This window comes from Varanus komodoensis, unplaced genomic scaffold, assembly GCF_004798865.1.
Source record: "Varanus komodoensis strain SLA01 unplaced genomic scaffold, ASM479886v1 scaffold13_3, whole genome shotgun sequence".
Classification (NCBI taxonomy): Eukaryota; Metazoa; Chordata; class Lepidosauria; order Squamata; family Varanidae; genus Varanus; species Varanus komodoensis.
In genome coordinates, this window is record NW_025335409.1 from 7,134,196 (window position 1) to 7,153,416 (window position 19,221).

The 19,221-nt window shown below is 38.2% G+C and overlaps 1 protein-coding gene across 1 annotated transcript in view; it reads right to left on the reverse strand.

The window, feature by feature from the left end:
• Positions 1-351: 351 nt before the first annotated feature.
• Positions 352-19,221, reverse strand: part of KIF21A (kinesin family member 21A) — a 96,385-nt gene continuing 77,515 nt past the window's right edge. Inside the window, exons 27-35 of the mRNA XM_044423261.1 lie at positions 18,822-18,950; positions 17,435-17,473; positions 10,779-10,936; positions 9,287-9,467; positions 7,878-8,042; positions 6,872-6,989; positions 5,367-5,537; positions 2,798-2,997; positions 352-1,652 (exon numbers count right to left, since the gene is read on the reverse strand). Of these exons, the coding sequence (XP_044279196.1) occupies positions 1,559-1,652; positions 2,798-2,997; positions 5,367-5,537; positions 6,872-6,989; positions 7,878-8,042; positions 9,287-9,467; positions 10,779-10,936; positions 17,435-17,473; positions 18,822-18,950 (1,255 nt within the window). The 3' untranslated portion in view covers positions 352-1,558. The remainder of the gene's footprint in view (positions 1,653-2,797; positions 2,998-5,366; positions 5,538-6,871; positions 6,990-7,877; positions 8,043-9,286; positions 9,468-10,778; positions 10,937-17,434; positions 17,474-18,821; positions 18,951-19,221) is intronic.

A 19,221-nucleotide genomic window follows, 5' to 3' on the forward strand; every position in this document is an offset into this window, starting at 1 on the left:
AGGTTGTACTATTAGGCGTGTTCTTTCCTGTTGCCTGTATTTTTATTTTGGCTACAAAATAAATTTTCATATTAAAAAAAACAAACATTTTTCCTGACCATATTTGACTTACAAGCAATAATAAAGTTAGACCTATGAAGAAACTGCTGACTTTTAATAGCTAATTAAAGGTTTATTTGTATTAAAGCATATAAGAAGAAATTAAGCAATGTATGTGTGCTGTTATTTGTTTGAATTCCACTGAATTCCATTAGGAAATGACATTCTCTCTCATTCTCTCTCTTTATATTTGGAGCTTGTGGAGTTTCACCCTAGAATATCAATTTCTTCTTCAGTAGCGTGCCAAATAAAGGCAGTGACAATCACAGTTCACATTCAGTTGTTTTTTTTATTTTAGCATCAACTACTACAAGCTGTACATTTACAAGCTCATATTCTCTGCAAGCAAACCCAGCAACACAATAAAACACTGATTCTGGCTCTAGTATACACTTTTAAAACTTGCTGAATTTACAAATTAATGACCTGAAAAGCTAGATAAATTATACATCCCTCTCACTCAATATCCACACTCTAACAGCATTTTAAAAATTCTCACACAGGCGCATTGTTATTATAGTCCGTCTTTACAACCCATGTATGTACACAGCCTTTGTTGACACTGTTGGTACAGTTCGTTTAAGTACCCACCAAAGTTCACAAACATATTTAAAATATATTAGCAGCACATCAGATTATTAGATTAAAAGAAAGGACACCTTGCCTTTTTTAAATAAAACAAAAAGGGTGAGATGATAGAAAGAGGTCCATAAGAAAAATAGGTATTTTGTAAGAATACTGTGGTAGGCAAAGCACTAATAAAATGTTAACAATTCAATAGCATTTTAGTCTAGTCCTGAGCACAGAGGAGACACAGCTGCACAACTTTGGTCAACAAGAAGACATGCTAACAATTAATCCAGATCGCAGGGCAGTCACTGTTAGCATGACACAGTCAGGGCAGTCATCTGTTTCTATTTATTGAGATTCCAGTCTTAACATTTATTACAGCAGCAAACATAAGTAAACATTTTAGGAACGCCCCCCCTGACCCTCATTGTTCCAGTTCTCTTCTCTTAAAGGCTTTGGAAACGAGACTACAGATACACCAGCACATTCCATACAACTGTGAAGTGACATTCAGCTGAACAGAAGGGTCACTGAGTGAGGTACACAGGGCACTTTATTATTCTAGATTACAGTTTAAGACTGTCATTCAAGACAACAGCCTTCTGGTTTGTTTAACTTACAAGGCTTACGTATGCACACAAATCAGCCACTATATGTGAGGCAAGCAAGTCTATATAACCAACAGACTAGTGATTTAGATACAGTACACAGGGAAGTTCTTAAGGGCAGCAGTTTTAGCAGAACACAACACACTTAAGAGCAGGGTTGAGCTGTATCTTCCAGGCTTCTTCCATCCCAGCTGCTACTATTTGCTTTCCAAATGCAAGACAGCTTGCAGTGAGAACAGTCTGTTGCCATCGCTGAAGATGCCTGGCCCTGCAACTCCTGTTTAATTACTGGCAACATCTTCACTTGTATCACCAGGATCTGAGATCTGTCCATCTAGATAGTTTGGAGCTTTCCAGATTCTCACAGTCCGATCACTGTAAAACACATATAAACAATCAAATAAACAAGGAAACAAGCTGCAAAACTTTGTTTTTCAGTTTATCTATCTATAAATTAAGAACTAATCAATCTTTGGACTCTTTCCTTAAGCAGGTAGTTGCTGGAAGTGGCTTTTTGAGACTTAATCTCAAACAAAGACTTTCCAGTATTTTTCACTACACTGATTGAATATGTTACTGTGGAATATATGCAACAGATTTGTTTCAAAAGACAGGTTCCTAGTTTCAAATCACTGTAATATTTTTCTTATAAACAGAAGATAATCTGTATGTTTCTAAAAGTCTCCATAAAGTATCATATTTAGAAGTAACCAGTAGGATTTCTAGAAACAATTAACAGAATCAAGAGGCATTTAGCACATGATTGCCTGAGACCTTAGGTTCACTAAATCAACTACATATGAGAACACAGTTAAGCACGTAGCTTTGGTTATGGCACAGTAATAGGGCATGTGTTACAGCCACCCACTCGAGCAGGAGGACTTTAGTTACAATGAGGTGACAATTTCCTGTGCAATGTCCCATCATGCGATCATAGATCCCTGTTACCATACTCAAGCATTTTTCTTTTAAGATTTCATGGAGGTGTAAACAAAAATAATGAACTGTTAGCACCTTCCTATTGCAGCTACCTTAGGTAAATGCAGAAGCTGGCATAGGTTAAGGGCTTTTAATATATATATATATATATACACACACACACACACACACACACACACACACACACACCTTGGAGGTCACCTTTGACCCCCCCAGCCCATCTGTATAGGAAAATTAATCCATATGCTTAATGACTCACTATGTTGACAAGAAGCCCTTTAAATTTCTGTACTTGCTGCAAAAGCAATGAAAAGCACTCTAGGGGCTGTTAGTACTTCTAGGGCAATTAATACCTACCTGTGTTGTCATCAGATCAGATCTTTGTATAAAAAAACACAAACTAGCCAACATGCAATGCACAAGGGATTATAACCTTTTGCTATGTTTGTGTGTGCTATTGTTATTTTTTAAAATACATTTTTTTAAAAAAATCATGTAAATATTAGTGTTTTAAATGAACTGGAATGTTCATAATTTATTACAGAAATGAATTTCCTTAAAAGAGCATTACAGTAACTTACTCTGATGCAGTAAAAATCTGGCTGGAGTTGGTGCAGATAGCATTAATAGGACTGTCATGACCTTTCAGTTCGGCTATTGGCGCAAAAGTGTCTACATTCCAAAGCTTCAGGATTCCTCCACGACAACCGCTAAGAAGCACAGGGGAACCAGGCACAAGTCCAAGAGCACATACCCAATCCTTGTGTGCATTAGGAACTTGCTGAAATGATAAACCACAAGATCAGGGACAGGCAACTAGTTTGGCTCTGAAAATGACAGCCTGGTTCACACGTAATGGGTTGCCTTTGGATCATGGGTTGCCATTGTACAAGAACCCCACACTATGATTTATCCATAGGATGTTAGCCACAAACAACATAAACGGTTTTTTCTTGGGTTGTGAAACTTGTGCTATGAACACTTTATTTATTTATTAAAATATTTTTATGCCGCCCCATTTGCCGAAGCCTCGGGGCGGCTTACAACATAGATAAAACAATAAGTTAAAATATCCATATAAAATAATCTTAATTAAAACACACATTATAAAATAAGCCGCCCTGGCCAGATAAAATTCAATTGTATTTAGCATTTAAAATGTTGCTTAAATAAAAAGGTCTTAGCCTGGCCCCGAAAAACAAATAACGAGCACTTGTGCTGTGAACACTTGTGCTTAAAGACTCACATGCATGGTTTGCACATAACAACTTCTCACATTTTGAGGGCAAGTCATTTTCAACCTATACCCTAGGTTGTTATTACATGCAAAACAGTCCATATCAGGTCACCCAGATGGTAATTTGCACATTTAGGTATGTAAATTTGAATAATGTGCATATCATATTCATGAATATGGCGGGTTACACTTCACAGTGTAGAGTGTCACATGTGGAATATCTTAACAAATCTATTATTTGTTTACCAGAATGAGCTGGCAATGCTGCAATTAGTGCTTTGCTCAACATTTCTTCCACATTTTTTCAAGCATTCTCAACCCAATTTTGATAGAAAAGAAATTGGTTTCAAAAATAAATTATGAATAAAGATTTTAATTTGGAATTATTGTTACCCAAATTATGAGCTGGAGTGTGTGTGCATGTGTGTTTCCTATCTTACACTGCACAAACATTTCTCCAGAAGAATGTAGCTTCTTGGGCTTCCTGCGTTTCAATTAAAGCCCAAGGGAAGATATCCTGAGGAAATTCCTCCCAGAGAACTCTTTCAAATTAGGAAGCCTGGGAGGCTGTGGGGCACTGGTGAGCCATGTAACAAAAAGGAAAAATAAGCACAGAGACAGAATTATCCACTACCTTGCAGTGATTAGGTAAGCACACAAATATCCCCAAAAGAAATTCAAACAAATTATAAAATGTCCTGAGAACAAGGAAGAAAAATGGGACTTCTTAGAGGAAGAAAGTTTAAAGAAATTGGAAGACAGATTTTGGTACAGCACTTGTTCTCTGGAATTGGACAAAACAGTGCTGCCTACAGGATTTTCAGGGAACTAGCGATATTATGAGCATCTGCTTTAAAAGCAACATGTGTCCACTATCAACCCTCAGAAATTCAACACCTGGAAAGGTTTTTTTTGGGGGGGGGTGCATTTATCCTGAAATATGATAAATAGTTTGTTTAGTCACAAAGTCGTGCTCGACCCATCACGACCCCAAGGACAACATTTCTCCAGGCTCTCCTGTCCTATATTTTTGTCAAGAAAGGTCCGAAGGGTTTTTTCCCCTAGAAATAAAATGCTACTTTGCAGAATGTTCTCCATATTTTCATTTCCTTCCTTCCTTCCTTCCTTCCTTCCTTCCATGGGCTCCACCTTCCTTGCCCACAACAATGCTTCAGAACAAATCTAGGTATGAGCCACTATGGAGAGCACAAAATGGGGGCCAGGATGCCACACAACTGATGATGCTACCACTTGCACACAGTAAAAAAACTACAGATGGAAGTGGTATTACATCCTCCACCGATGGTGAGCTCTACCTGTGGGAAATTTGGAGAATTTATCCTTCCTAAGGAGAAATTAGGTAAAATTGCTTCCCACATTTCTCTGCCCACAAATAACAGGGAGAATCTTGAGAAGTCATTTGCACACAGCTCTACCTATCTTGAGATTAGAGTGCATGCCTCCTATTTCGAGCCTCTACAGTCAAATTTGTCCTCTGCAATCATTCAGAATGAGACCTTTCCATGTCAAGGGTGCTGGAAAGTCTATCAGAATTTTGTCACATTCCATGAATGTAGCATGCGCAACCTCTCATTTATCACTTTCAAGTTGAAGTCAATTTGCTATCAAAGTTTCTCTCCAATCCAGGTCTTGTGCTAGCAGCAAAGCCCACATGTGTCAGGCATAGAGACAGCAACAAAGAACCATCTGAAATCAAAGTGCAACCCATCATTTTTAACCCAACAATGCTTGGGTCCTCATATCAGTTTTCAAGATGCAAATCCCTTAGAGTACATTTATACACCATTTATTTACTTATTACATTTTTACACTGCCATGAAGAATTTCAGTTTTACCTAGCTTTGTTTTACAGAGTTTGTACACCTGAATATTCAACAAAGTCTAAGGAGTACCTGAATTAGATCTTTTTGAGCTAAGTCCCACTTTTTAATGCCATTATCCCTGGATCCACTGAAGAGGTTGTCTCCCATAATTGTAAGTGCTTCAATGCCATCATAATGAGGGGGTTCAAAGTTGTGTGTAGGGCTTACAGTTCCAAGAGCACCTTCAGTGACATCAAACATCTGGAACAGAAGTGAAATATTTTAAATCTGCTGAATGGTCTGATCAGCCATTAACGGAATAATAAGCAAGGAAATGCTAACCAGGAAGCTCCATTATTAAGCCAATCTGAGTCAAAGTTGGAATAGCACAACAACAGTGACCACTAAATGAATACAACAATTGTGTATTTAGTAAGACATGGAAGCCAATAAACCTGAAATATATAATCCAAAACAGATTTATTTATCTCAGTGTTTTCTCAGTAAACAATACCATTACCATCTCAGGTCTGTAATATCACAAAGAATGGGTGTTGGAGTATCATCTAGAAAACCATTTATTGAACTCTTCCCACAACAGCTTTTAGTTTCCCAATTTATGAGCATAGCAGCCTCAAGAGATAACATTCATTACATCATTAGCAAATTAAAAGGACATCCAAGCAATTATTCTGAATAAACAGAAGTATACCAGTGGCAGATTAAAGATGATATGCCCCTGCTTGTCCATTTGGCCATTATGCAACAACAGTAATAAAAGCCTACATATCGGAATTAATCAGAAGCCAAAAGTAACATTTTAAATAATTCTAAAAACAACAACAGCAACAATAATTATTGACATTCAGGCTGCTATCCTATACACATATACCTCGATGTAAGTCCTATTCAGTGGTTCTAACTTCTGAGCAGACACACATAGGTGTCTGCTGGTAATGTTTAGGAAATGGTGTAAAAGCAACCTGGAGTTAAGAGCCTCATTCATTAAATAAAGAGTTAAATTTTACACCAGCAGAGCCCCCACTTTTTATTTTCCAACATAAAAATAAAATGCTAGTACAGTGCCTGAAGATTGTTAATTAAATAAAGTATTGATATTTTTCATGCACATGTGAGCCCCAAAGAATAACAGCTTGACTAGGCTTCACACTTGAAGGAGAAGACATACTAATAGCACCGTCTATGGAATCTAGGCAAAGCATCCTTTTATAAGATTGCACAATGTTTTTCCAAAACTTGTAAGGAAAACAAGAGAGAAAATAGAGGGAAGGTTCGTTCTTGAAGCCTGCAATAGTATTACTACTATTGCAAAGAAACAGGAAATACTGAGGCTGTTTGCACATAGAGATAGCAAATCATGGGTTAATTAACTCAGAATTTGCAGCAGTGTGTATTCCATAGCTTTTTTTGAATATTCAATCCCTGATCAAAGTTGCCATATGACATTCAAACTTGGGCACTGTACGTTAATCACGGGTTAAACACCTCTCAGTTAACTTAACAACCAATTGTCACTTAACTTTGAATTGTTTAACTCACAGGTTGCCACCATCATGTATGAGTCAGGTGAGTACCTTTATATAATGGTCCTTAGAGCCCGTAATGATGAGATCTTGCCCATTGGAAATGCGGTCTACAGTAAGGCACATAACAGGGCCCAGGTGCCCAGTTAGTTTTCCTGTAGACTGAAACCTAGAAGACATAAGTAGAGCGATTCAGATGTATCTGAAATCTAGCTCTAAATATTTTAAGGAGAAAAAAGAACATATCCCCAAATCATTTCTTCAGAGCTGCACTGAATATCAATATTTGATCCCTGCATATAGATAAATGAGGTAGAAGGGGGAATTAAACATTAGAAGCTGCAGGAACACCCAGTTTAAATTAGTGGACAGTATTCAGCATTGTCCCAGCACCTATTTCTGGAAACTGTTTATTTAACTGGCCAAATTAAAAAGTTACCTGACAATGTATAGTCATTAGAGATAGCTGTTAAGTATAAGATTCAAAATTATAATGGTGTGAACTTTTCCAGATTTGTAGAACACTGTGTGTCCTGAATGGGCCATTGGCACATATTCCCTCTCACAAACTGGGTACGGTTCACATTAGAAGTCCGCAGAAGCCCTCCCTCCAATTTGGAGATGCGCTATGCCACACCCCAATTTTCATTTACAAATAAGAGGACTACTGAACTTGGTCTGCACACCCACAGAAACATTTAGACTGACAAACAATGGCATCAATAGCAACATCTGGGGCCCGTCTCATGTTATATTTGAAATTCAGCCCCACCTCCCATGGTGATGACACCCACATGGCTCAGGGCTTCTGACATAGACATTTGCGCTCCTACCACAAACACAGAACAAGAAGGGCCCCGCCAGTGATGTCCAAAGGGCCTCGTACATTCGTAAAATCCTTGCTACCTCAACCCTGCCCAAAAATATTGCTGGGGTGGCACAGTTGCCAAGCAGATTGGAGTGTTGCAGGGCAGGCAATCTGCAACCCCAGAAGTTTCTAGACTCAGCAGCTCAACTGTGTATTTGCATGTTCAGAAAAAGATGTGTACAATTTTACCTCTTCAGGTCCCACATTCTCACGGCATTTCCTGCAGCTGCATATAGAAAAGTGCCTGTTGAATTTAGGGCTATCTGGTTGATCTGGCTCTCTCCAGCAGGAATTGTCACTGTTCTGTTGGTATTTCCAGAGCAAGCATCACCTGGCATTGCCTGGCCTGAAGACCTTCATCGTACAGGAAAACAAGAGGAAATTTAGCATACAACTCTAATTGTGGGGTGGGAAACAGAAATTTCATCAATTTCACATGCACGTTTCATACTATTTATGCACAAATGATGGGGCAGTTTTGCCTTATATGCAAAACTTCCAAATGGTTAAGAAATAGAACTTCCCACATATTTATTTTAAAATAAATATATGTACACAATTTTGTATATTTATATTTTGTGTAAATATATGCATGCCAATAAATATATGTATGTTTTGTACATTTCATGCATGCCATTTTGTATCTGCTTTGCTAAGTCTATTTCAAAAATGCTAAGCAAGTAACTATGGGAAAGGAAACAGATGGGCAGCCCTTCAGAAACAAGAATACAAACAAGAATTAAAATGCCAAAACCTAGTAATATTTATCCATTGTAAAGTAACTTTCCTGGTTACCTTGTGGAAGATACCATTTGTGGATCATGGTATAGGTAGGTAGTTGGCCTATTCCCAAAAGTCTCCAGAATTGCAGACTTCTAAAATTGGCCAAACCCGCTCTGTATAGATAAGCTATTTTACATGAACATACCGGCATGCCATACTGAAAGAAGTCAGCATGTGAAATAAAATGTCCCATTGGCAATGTGGGCGGCGGCCGGGGGGGGGGGGGATGAACCATAGCTCCATGGCACACAAAATGCTTTCTAGTGCCAGGTTTACTCTTGGCATCTCTGGTTAAAAAGATAACAGGTAGTTGGCCTAAGAAAGTTCTCTCTGCCTTTGGAGAGGCAAACCAGCCCAGCTGGATCCATAGTCTGACACAAAAAGCTCTCCTTAACTCCTATTACAGAAGAACTCCTAAAACAGAACTTGCCAAGAAGGAAAACGCTTCCCTTCCTACTAACTCACTTCCCTTGTTTCAGTCTTTTCCATATGCAGCTCTTCACCTAAGCCCATCACCTTTACTTATGTAGTCTCAATTTTCAGCCCACCTAGTTATTAATTAAATGCCCACTAGAGTAAGGTCAGCGGCGACATTCCTGCCTCCCTTTCCATCCCTGCGCTACAGGGCATTTTTATTTCTCTCAGCCTGCAGATCTTACAGCTTGTCTTCCAATTTGTCAATTCAATGTGTTGAATATAAGCACGTAGGCTTTAACGTGGATATTTCATATAAATTACCATTCTCATATTGCTTAGTGCAAAATCTAAGTCAAATGTTTTGAGATTAAATTTTTCCTATTAGGGTTCCAACTTACGTTAGAGTTCGAATACACTTAGCAGAATCACGAATATCCCACACCTTAATATAAGATGTGGAGATTGTGAAGACCAAGCTGGTATAATTACAGTACTTTACAGATACAACATTGTTGGGATGACCACCCAGCGACATTATTTCCTGTCCAGTTACCAAATTCCATACTTTACAAGTGCGATCTAAAAAAAGAACAACAATGTGAATAATTCAGCGCTATTCTGCATAATATAGATACATGTATTTATCTTCTTTCCCTATAACAAATTGTTCTCAGGGCAACATGCATAAATACAAATAAATATCAATTTGAAAGTGGCAGAAGCTAAAACATCTAGCAGCATCCCCTGAAAGATCTAAAAAAATTCTTACACCAGGCAGCAAGGATACACATCAATTGAAAAAATTTGCAAGAATGTAAAGGTGCCTATCTGGAGCCTAGTAAAAATGCGTATCAGGGTAGACTCCAGGTCGTCCTCTCTGGGAAGGGCAACTGGGGGCCAACAACTGAGAAGAACTACAGAGAAGCAGACACTCATTACATATGCAATGGCATTCAGAACAGGGCATGGCAGGAACATGGCATGGAGAAGATTCTAGAGGAGAATCCTAGAGGAGATCAGTCCTAGAGGAGATCAACACTGACTACTCTTTAAAAGGCCAGATACTGAAGATGAAACTCAAATACTTTGGTCAGCTAATGAGAAGGAAGGACAATTGGAGAAGACCCTGATGCTGGGAAAAATTGACCAAGCCAAGGCAACAATTGACCAAGCATAAATGCTGTATGACTCTTCATTTTTCTTTGCCCTTCCATTCCCTCAACTTGGTCTCAAAACCATCCTCCCACTGGCTTCTTACAGTTGACTCACACTTGCATGCAATCCCTCACTTACTCAGAATCCCTCACTTAATGTAATGTCTGCTTTTGGCCCTTAGCAACCAGGGAGGGGAAAGAATAGAGAAAATGTGCTGCCAGTCAGAGAGATACATGGAGCTTTTCTAAATGAGGCATTTATTTGGCTGTTAATCTATTTCATCTACTTATCACTACAGAACAGAGATCTAGGCACTACAAGACCAGCATTTCCTGCTTTTCTGCAATATAATCTCTACGTTTAGCACAAATATTCAAGCAAAATATAAATTTCCTTCAGTTTTACAATTATGTATCCTACTTTCCTTGTTCTTTTAAAAAAAAACTTGCCAAAGTACTCTTTAGCCACAGAAGAGAAACAAGAGGCTGACAATGTTATCTAAACCACCCATAAAGAGCCATGACTGGGGAATGATAAATGCACAATAAATGTGATGTGTAGAAAAACCCATGAGAATACAAATAAGGAAAAGCAGCCATTCTATGATGGATCTCACATGATTAATGTAACATATAGTCAGGTTCTTAGAGAATTCTGTTTTTCCTTCATTACCCTCATCACCCAGAAAGATTAGTACCCAGAAAGCTCCATATACAAAGGCGAGACATGCCAAACCTTTTGATCCAGTGAAGAGGAGATCATCGGTAGAATCAACACACAGCACAGCCTTTGTATGACCTTCAGCAATATGAATACATTGAATAGGAGAAGATCGGACACATTTTGAAGAAGCGAATGGGTTGATTATACCCCTGTGTAAGGAAACAGAAGAACTGTGGGTAAGTACTTATGACAAATCCATTATATTTCACTGCTGTCATCCCCCCCCCCCCAACTATCCTTGGTTTCCTGGAAATCTTATAAGCTGTGGATTAAGCAGGGAAATAAATTTGCTTAATCACAGACCAATAATATGTTCTACTGTCCAGCCACAACAGAGTTCATGTTCCTAAGGCACTCCACTCCCAATACAAGGAACATCTCAATAAGTAGGCCAACCCTGATCATAGACATGCCATGAACTAAAGAATTTTGTGGAATTACACTGCCTTTTGCATCTCAGGCCACTCACTCACCTAGATCCAAATTCTATCTTAAGACGAATTAAAAAATGGATTTTTTTTTAAACTGATGACTTTTAAAACAAGAGTAGGATAGGAGAGCACAAAGATTTTAGTTTCTCATGACCTACCCTTAGCAACTGCCTAAATATACTTCACCGGCTTCATTAAGGCTTCTGCAATATCTGCTACATGCAACATATACCGAACAACGCCTTACTGTGTGACAATAAGCATCTAGCAAGCCTAAATGTTTTAATTTATTGTGTATTTTACTATGTTGTGAGCCGCCCCGAGGCTACGGCAAGGGGCGGCAAAGAAATGTTTTAATAAATAAATAAATAAATAAATAGAGAGAGAGAGAGAGAAAGTGAGAGGCAAGATTTTGCTTGCAACATCATGAAGTAGGAAATGCTACAAAGCAATGGAATGGTGTTTGGATGCTTTCACAAATGAATCTAAGGCAAACGTTAGCATTCTTTGGATTCTATCTAATGGTCAGAGTAAACAGGCAATTCATACATGGTTCTTCTGTTTTCTGCACTGTTCAACAAGAGATTTATTGAAATTCAAGGGGAACCTTTAGTGACACATGCAAAAGCATCTTTGGTTTATGTGCTGATCATTTTCTGGTACCAGAGGAAAATGCAGTTTCACACTGGCTCAAATTATGTGTTATGTAATTATATAGCAAGACATTTCTTAAAGATGTCCTTTAGGGTAATGAAAGCTTAGATTCTACGATGGCAGTTGTTCTTTTAATGGCTAGTGCCAATTTCTGTTTCACTTTAATACTATTTAATTAAAATATTTAGGTAAATCATATTCAAGTCAGAGAACTGCCTGGCATGTATGGTGCTAGCCTGAGGCACACAGCATTTGGTTTATGGGGTATTTGCTCTTCTGTGAATTTGTACCACCAAACCAGTGGTACAAGCCAGAACTTAAATGTGTTCCCTTCTCAATGAGTGTCAATTTAAAAACATGCTTTCAGGATCAGATTAGCTCAACCATACAGGCAGAGCACGTGGTTGGGCATACACCATACAAGCAAATATCACCATGCTGAAAGCTGTGTCTGCGCGCCTGGGCTTGTATGTTGTGTGCAGCATGGAAGGCCCCAAGTCCAAAACAGAGTGAACCACAAATGCCCCAGTTGAAAGGGGGTCCTAGATGCACTCTTTGCTTGTTTGGAAATGCAATGAAACCACTGAGCTGACCTCCTGTTTAGCAGCCATTGATATTTGGCTCTTGAGTTGCAATGAGAAGTCCCCAAATTTTGGGAGTGGGTAGTCACATTTGATAAAGTACTGTGAGTTTTGTCACAAAATAACTGCCAGGGAAGTACCAGACCATTCATAAAATGGTTATCATGGTTACTCATAAAATCCTAATTACCCAGAAGGCAAACTAGTAATGTAAAAAGAAAAATAGCAAAATAATATAAGTGAACACAAAGATGGGGTCTGAACTCCAAAACACAAAAACATTTTTGGAACCCAAATAAAGATGGTATTATAGGGCAGCATTTTGTCTTGCATCACACCAGCCTCGCAATTTTAAAAAAGTCTTTAGAAATAAAATAAATATCATGAGGTACAGGAATCCTAACAAGCAGCAAGGGGAAATTGGTTCATACAAGAGGCATACTGAAGAGCCAAGATTTAGAATAGTAGTTTAAAATCTAGGTGGTTGACATCTTCAGACTTTTATCCTATACAAAAGTGAAACATTTACTCAATGCAAAAATAACCCTGGAATGGTTCATAATTTAAGTATTTGTAAATGTGTTGCTTTTGAGCCCTGTGAGAAGAGCATTTGACGCTGGACCTGCAATGAAGGGGATGGGGAAAGAGAAGGGACAGCCTTTCATGCTACACTATGATTCTGTTTTTGCGGCCATGCAGTGATGAGAATTTGAACCATCACATTGTCTTTTCTCATAAGCAAAGTAAAAAAATAACCAGTTTGCTATGTTTATTAAAAGTATAAAAGAGTGCCCTCAAACAATTATATGCATTATGTGATCTTGCATAATTAATATATTTCAGTGGTCAATGCCACATATGACATCTGAAGTATAAAATCAAGTGGAGATATAAAATGTAAAAGCTTCTGAACTTTACTAGTTGATCTGGAAGAATATGCCTTCCATATTTCCAGAGGGGAAGATCTTACATTAGAGAAATTCTTTGTTAGTAATTTGGATAGTAAGAGGAACAATACACGACTCAAAGACTAGCAGGAATAGCATTAGAGGGGAAGGGAATAATTATGCATTAGAAAAACGGCCTGTAAACAAAAACATATTTATCATGGGTAATGTTTGTATAATTTTGTATTTTATGTACTTGGAGAGATATTGAATGCAACAAACTGCAAACACAGCAGCTGATTTGGCAGCAGGGGAGTGGAGAAAATACAGGAATCATAGCTAACCTTCTGGAATCCATCTGAAATGGTGCCTTAGATATCAAGCCATTTTGCAGCTGATTTGTACATCAATTTTTGAGTGGGTGATTAAGAATCCAAGTGATGACCTTACTACTATGATTTCCTGTGGAGTGATTTGTTCGAACAACTGCTAGAGGAAGGAGCACATTCTTCCATGTCTTCTACCATCCTGCTCTCTATGATTCGCTGGTGAGGTCCTACTGCAGATTCTGTTCTTTCCCAGGTGGAATTTTCTAAGGTAATGGGCATAGCCTTTCCTGGCATGGCACCTGTGCTTTGGAATTCTCTGCCAAAGAGTTGTGGTTTGGCTTCTGTCATCAAGTGAAGAACTTCACATTAAAGAAGGCCTTTGTGGCTTTTAATAGGTTTGGCATGGATGTGGGTTACAATGGACATTGTCCTAAACATTGCTGTTAGTATGTGTTTTACTAAGCTGTAGAGAGCCAGACAAAAATGGAGAAAATCATTTTTTGTTATTTTGTTTTGGCCCTTCACACCTCTGTTCCTACTGGTTTTATTGTGGTGTTAAACAATGGAAACTGTTATGTGTGATGCACTGGGACCATGAAGAAGAATCACAATGAAACCACAGATAAAAAGTACACTACACTGCTTAAGGAAAGCAGTATATTTTGAATTTTCTTTGTTTATCAAGGTTTTAAAGGTAAAGTAAAGGTAAAAGTTTCCCCTTGACGTTAAGTCCAGTCATGTCTGATTCTAGGGGGCGGTGCTCATCTCCATTTCCTAGCTGAGGGAGCCAGCGTTTGTCTGCAGACAGTTTCTGTGGTCATGTGGCCGGCATGACTAAACACCAAAGTGCACGGAACGCTGTTACCTTCCCACTGAAGTGGTACCTTTTTATCTACTTGCATTTGCATGCTTTCGAACTGCAAGGTCGGCAGGAGCTGGGACAGAACAACGGGAACTCACCCCATTGTGCAGATTCGAACTGGCTACCTTTCAGCCCAGCAGCAGAGCAGTTTAAACCACTGTGCCACACTGTAGGAAAAAACCTACATTTTGAATAACTGAGCAAGAATGTGATCATATCCATGTTTGAACAGAGAAAAAAATCTACAACTTGGAACAACTGGCTGCGGCATGCTGAGAATTGTAGGCCATTTGTCTGTCTAGCCATCACCATGACTGCACCCTAAAGGACTGGCCTTGATTTTGTAAAATGGCCAAAGAAGAGACTTCTGCTATTTAATGCAAACCTACATCTTGACGAGAGAGATTAATAGTTACATGTTTGGAGGATAATGTAGCAACAGAGAAAAGGAGGCCAGTGCTAGATACTAAAAAGATTCAGGGCTCAGTCCCACAGGACAAAGGATCTTGTACAATTTAGATATATATTTACATTTAAAGGGCCCCATCTCCAAGGACACTATATGAACAGGGGGGAAAAGGGCATTTGATTAAAAAAAAGTCCTTGGGCAGAAAGATTCAATGGGGCAGCACAAAGTGATTGACATATAAGCAAAAGCCATAGGCATATAGCAAAAATCTAGGGGGATTTGATTGAACAGAGGTAATCATGGTCCCAGATCCATATTTTAGCAGGTGCCCCTGGACAGCAGCACGGTCAGGAAAATATTCAACAAGAGATTTGGAGTGTCCAGTGAAAGATTCAAGGCTCCATCCCTAGTAGGTTACTATCTAAGACAACCTCTGAGGAATAGCCAGGTGTTGACACAAATGATACTGAAGATTACACACATGGAGTGAAGCAGTAGTAGAGATAAAACAAAATGAAGATAGCTCAGGAAAAGCTTTGCTGAAGACATGGTTCCTAGGGACTGATGGAGCAATCCTTTTGGGAAGGGTGGATGTGGATCCATCTCTAAAGCATGAACACCTTTGCTCAGGGGCCAATCCTATGAAGAAAGTGAGCATTTGTACTTCAGAATGTAAAAAGAAGCACTCATTGTTTCTAGAATAGTCCAAGAGTTGTTTCTGAAGATTTTCTCTCTACAGCTATTGAAAGGTGTGTGAAAAAGCTGTTTCAGTAACAAAAAGGTAAGATTTAGGTTGGTATTTAGAGGGCTTAAACCTAATTCAGTCGTACTTAGAGCAGACCTATCAAAATCAGTGGGCCTTATGAAACTTATGCTTAACTTGAATACCATTTATTTCAATGGGTCTATTCTAAATATGACTAAATCTGGATATGGATGTATAATATAATATACATTGAAGAAGTAAATAAATTCAGTGGAATTCCATGTGAGAAGAAAATGGATGGTTTAAGAATGCAATAGAAAGAAAAGCATGTTCAAAGTTAGATGGCATGAAGAGCATTTAAACTTTGATGTGGCAGTTAGAAAAAGCTGGAGCTGGTTTCAGATATTCCTTTAAAATGTTATTATTTTGGACTCCCTATCTCTTACAGATTTGGACTTTTCAGATGCAATAAAGACTTGCAGAAACACTAGCTAAAAACTGTTGATGTTTTTTAAGAGGGGAAAAAAAATACTAATGTGAACTGGCCAGGCATAGTGAAAACCAGGTACCAGTAAAAAGTCAAGAATGAAGCAATTCAGCAGAAGTTTCAGGTGGCACAGTGGAGAGGACGTGATCCCTCAAAGGCCTCTGAAAGTTGAGTGTCTAATCTGTAATTTTTTTAAAAAAATGAAAGCACTCCCCCTTCCCAATGATTGGGCTAAGGAAAGGGGAGAAAGTCTAAACTATGTGACACAATCAAGTAGCAAAATTAGCTAAATAGTTAAATTAGGGTGACATGCTCTGTGCTACAAAGAAAAGTGTATGTGCTCAAATGCGTGCCCAGAACTTTTGTGCACATGGATTGTCATATTCATTCAAAGAGAAGGCGCAGATAAGCATGTGTCAAGAGAGGCATACATGGATCTATCTCATCGGTTAAATGAATGGAAAAGCTACTGCATGCAGCGGAGTATGAATCCATGTGAAGGACAAAGCCTGAAAGAGATGACAATATATGGTTGATTCTGCGTATGTCTGAATGAAAGCATAACCGAATACTGGTTAATAAGATGGAACTCTCTCATCCCTTTCTATAATTTGTTATTGCTCATCTATAAGCAGCTTTTACTTTTGTTAAATCCTAATCTCCTAAATTATAATACAAGGAAACCCATATTATAAATAAAGAGATTGGGATGTATCAGTTCTTAAGATTTTGGAATAAAAATGCCAGTGTAACTATTCTTACTTGTTTTCTTTCAATGAAAGAGATTTTCCTGTCAAATCTAATAAACTGTGCAGCTTTAGGATATACAAACTATTACGGAAAATGGCACAGTAAGGGCATATAACTAACACACTGACTTTGTCACACAGTTCGATATAGCTTTTTGCTATCAGCAAAGCAGATTTAGGATAAAAAACATATCAATCAATCAATCAATCAAGTTCAAGATCATTGGGGAAAGGGGGAAAAAAAGAGATGTGCTTGAAAAAAAAAAAACAAGAGTGTCACCCAGAGAATTTTTGCCCACACTTTCTTTAAAAAGTGCACATGCTGGACAAATGAAATCCCCAAAACAATTACTTTATGCTTCCATAAAATAATAGTAGTAGTGGTAGTAGTAGTAAAAATAATAATTGGAATAATACTAAAAATAATTTGATGAAAGGAATGCATGAAAGTTTTGGGAGACACTATATTTTAAAAAAACCATGCAAAAAAAGGTTAGTTAACTTAAAAATGCAGTAATTGTATTAAGCATATCACAAAGAGTCCAGAAGATGGAAAGGAGGAAGAGAGAGTACCTGTGTACCTCCGAGAGAGAGGAATCACTTTCATCAGACCTACAATGAACAGTGGTGGATTACGAAGAAAGAATACAGGTATCAGCAGAGTAAAGAATCCATTAAAATAAAAAAGAATGAACAACAGTATTGCTACATAAATAAGCAAAGCCAGTTTGCCAACTGCACCCAAACTGGCCTTACTAGGTTTAGTAATATTGGAAAATATGTTTTTCCAGACCAAAAAAAAATGTAGTTTATATCATAGAGACTTGTGCAAGCCATTATAGAAGTCCATGGAAAAAATGGATGAAATGGCTGCAATGTGGCCTCTCACATTTATGTTAATTTGTACATGCATTATGAAAAGGGGGGAAAGCTAAGAGTGCTAGCATCTGCTTTGGAACCATGTTCAAAAGAAGTATTATTGATTGAAAACAAAGCAGTTAAGAACCTTGTTTGTTTTCAGGAATCAGGATATAATTTTTGCTCTTCAATTTTCAATCATTTTTAAAAATCTGACAGATTTAAATATATTACATGCAAGTATGTCTTTAATCACTAAGAATATTGCATCCTTCATGTTCATGGCAAATCAAACATGCTGAACAGCCTTAAATGACATTATCTCCAATTGGTTACACCTACAGAGGTACTACTTTTAGCTGGCATAAAATGGCTAGAAGCATGTGCTTAGACTACTGGGAGGCTTGCAAGCAATGGTTAGGGATACAGAAAGTAACTCCAGATTGCAGAGGAAAACATTAGATTAAATAGCAGAAAGATCAGCAATAAGAGAATAGAGCAATCAGCCTACAATACTACAGTCACAAGCTGAGAGTTAGGCACCATTTGGTAGCACTTCAAGTTCAGCAATCTTGCAATAAAGATTCTGGATCAACTCATACTTGTCGTCACATTAAAAATACTGTTTAACAGTGCTAGCAGCACTGAGGTTTTCCCTAGTCCTATTATATGTTATTGCTCCAGCCTAACCACGTGTTTTGTGGGTGAATGAGAGTGCTGATTACCTATAAATCCATTTGGGTGTTTAGGCCCTAATGGTATGAATACTGACACTGCACTGTGCAAAAGCACAGCAACTCACAAAGGTGCTCCCATGACTTAAGAACACAGCAAGGATAAATAGATCATTCACAGCTTGGGGGAACAGAAGTTACACAAGCATGACAAATACATTTCAGCAGGAAAAAGATTCTGTGGAACTATGACAATTCCATGTCAATTTGGGTTTGGGGATAAGGAGAAAACAAGTGAACAGCAATTATACTTTTATCTCTGGCACAAAATGGCCAGATTATGAACATTCTGAAGGTATGTTTCAGGCTCATACATGCTTTGGGCACATCCACATAGTAGCACTGTGGATCTTTCCTTCGTGACTTACTTATCCTGCTGAACTGATGTGTTTCCCTGAGAAACAGTAAGTCGGCTAAAAACATTCAGTTCATTACGGGGCCGGCTTGGTGGGGAGGAAGGAGGTGACAGACTAGCCTCTGAGGTTCCAGAATCTGAGCTACAAGAAAAAAATTGAACATTAAAAGCCTCTTTTATTAAAAATAGAATTAAAATTAAAAGATAAATGAAATTGTTAGAGATTAAAATGAATGAAACATGCTTCAGAACAACTCATTGATGCCTGCTTGCTTAACCAAGAAATGCCATTTGCATGCTCCCCTGGCAAAACTTAAATATATAAACTTACACATATTACTGGACACAAGATGGCAGTATACACTGTATCACAGAAGTGAGTACTCCCCTCACATTTTGTAAATATTTTATTA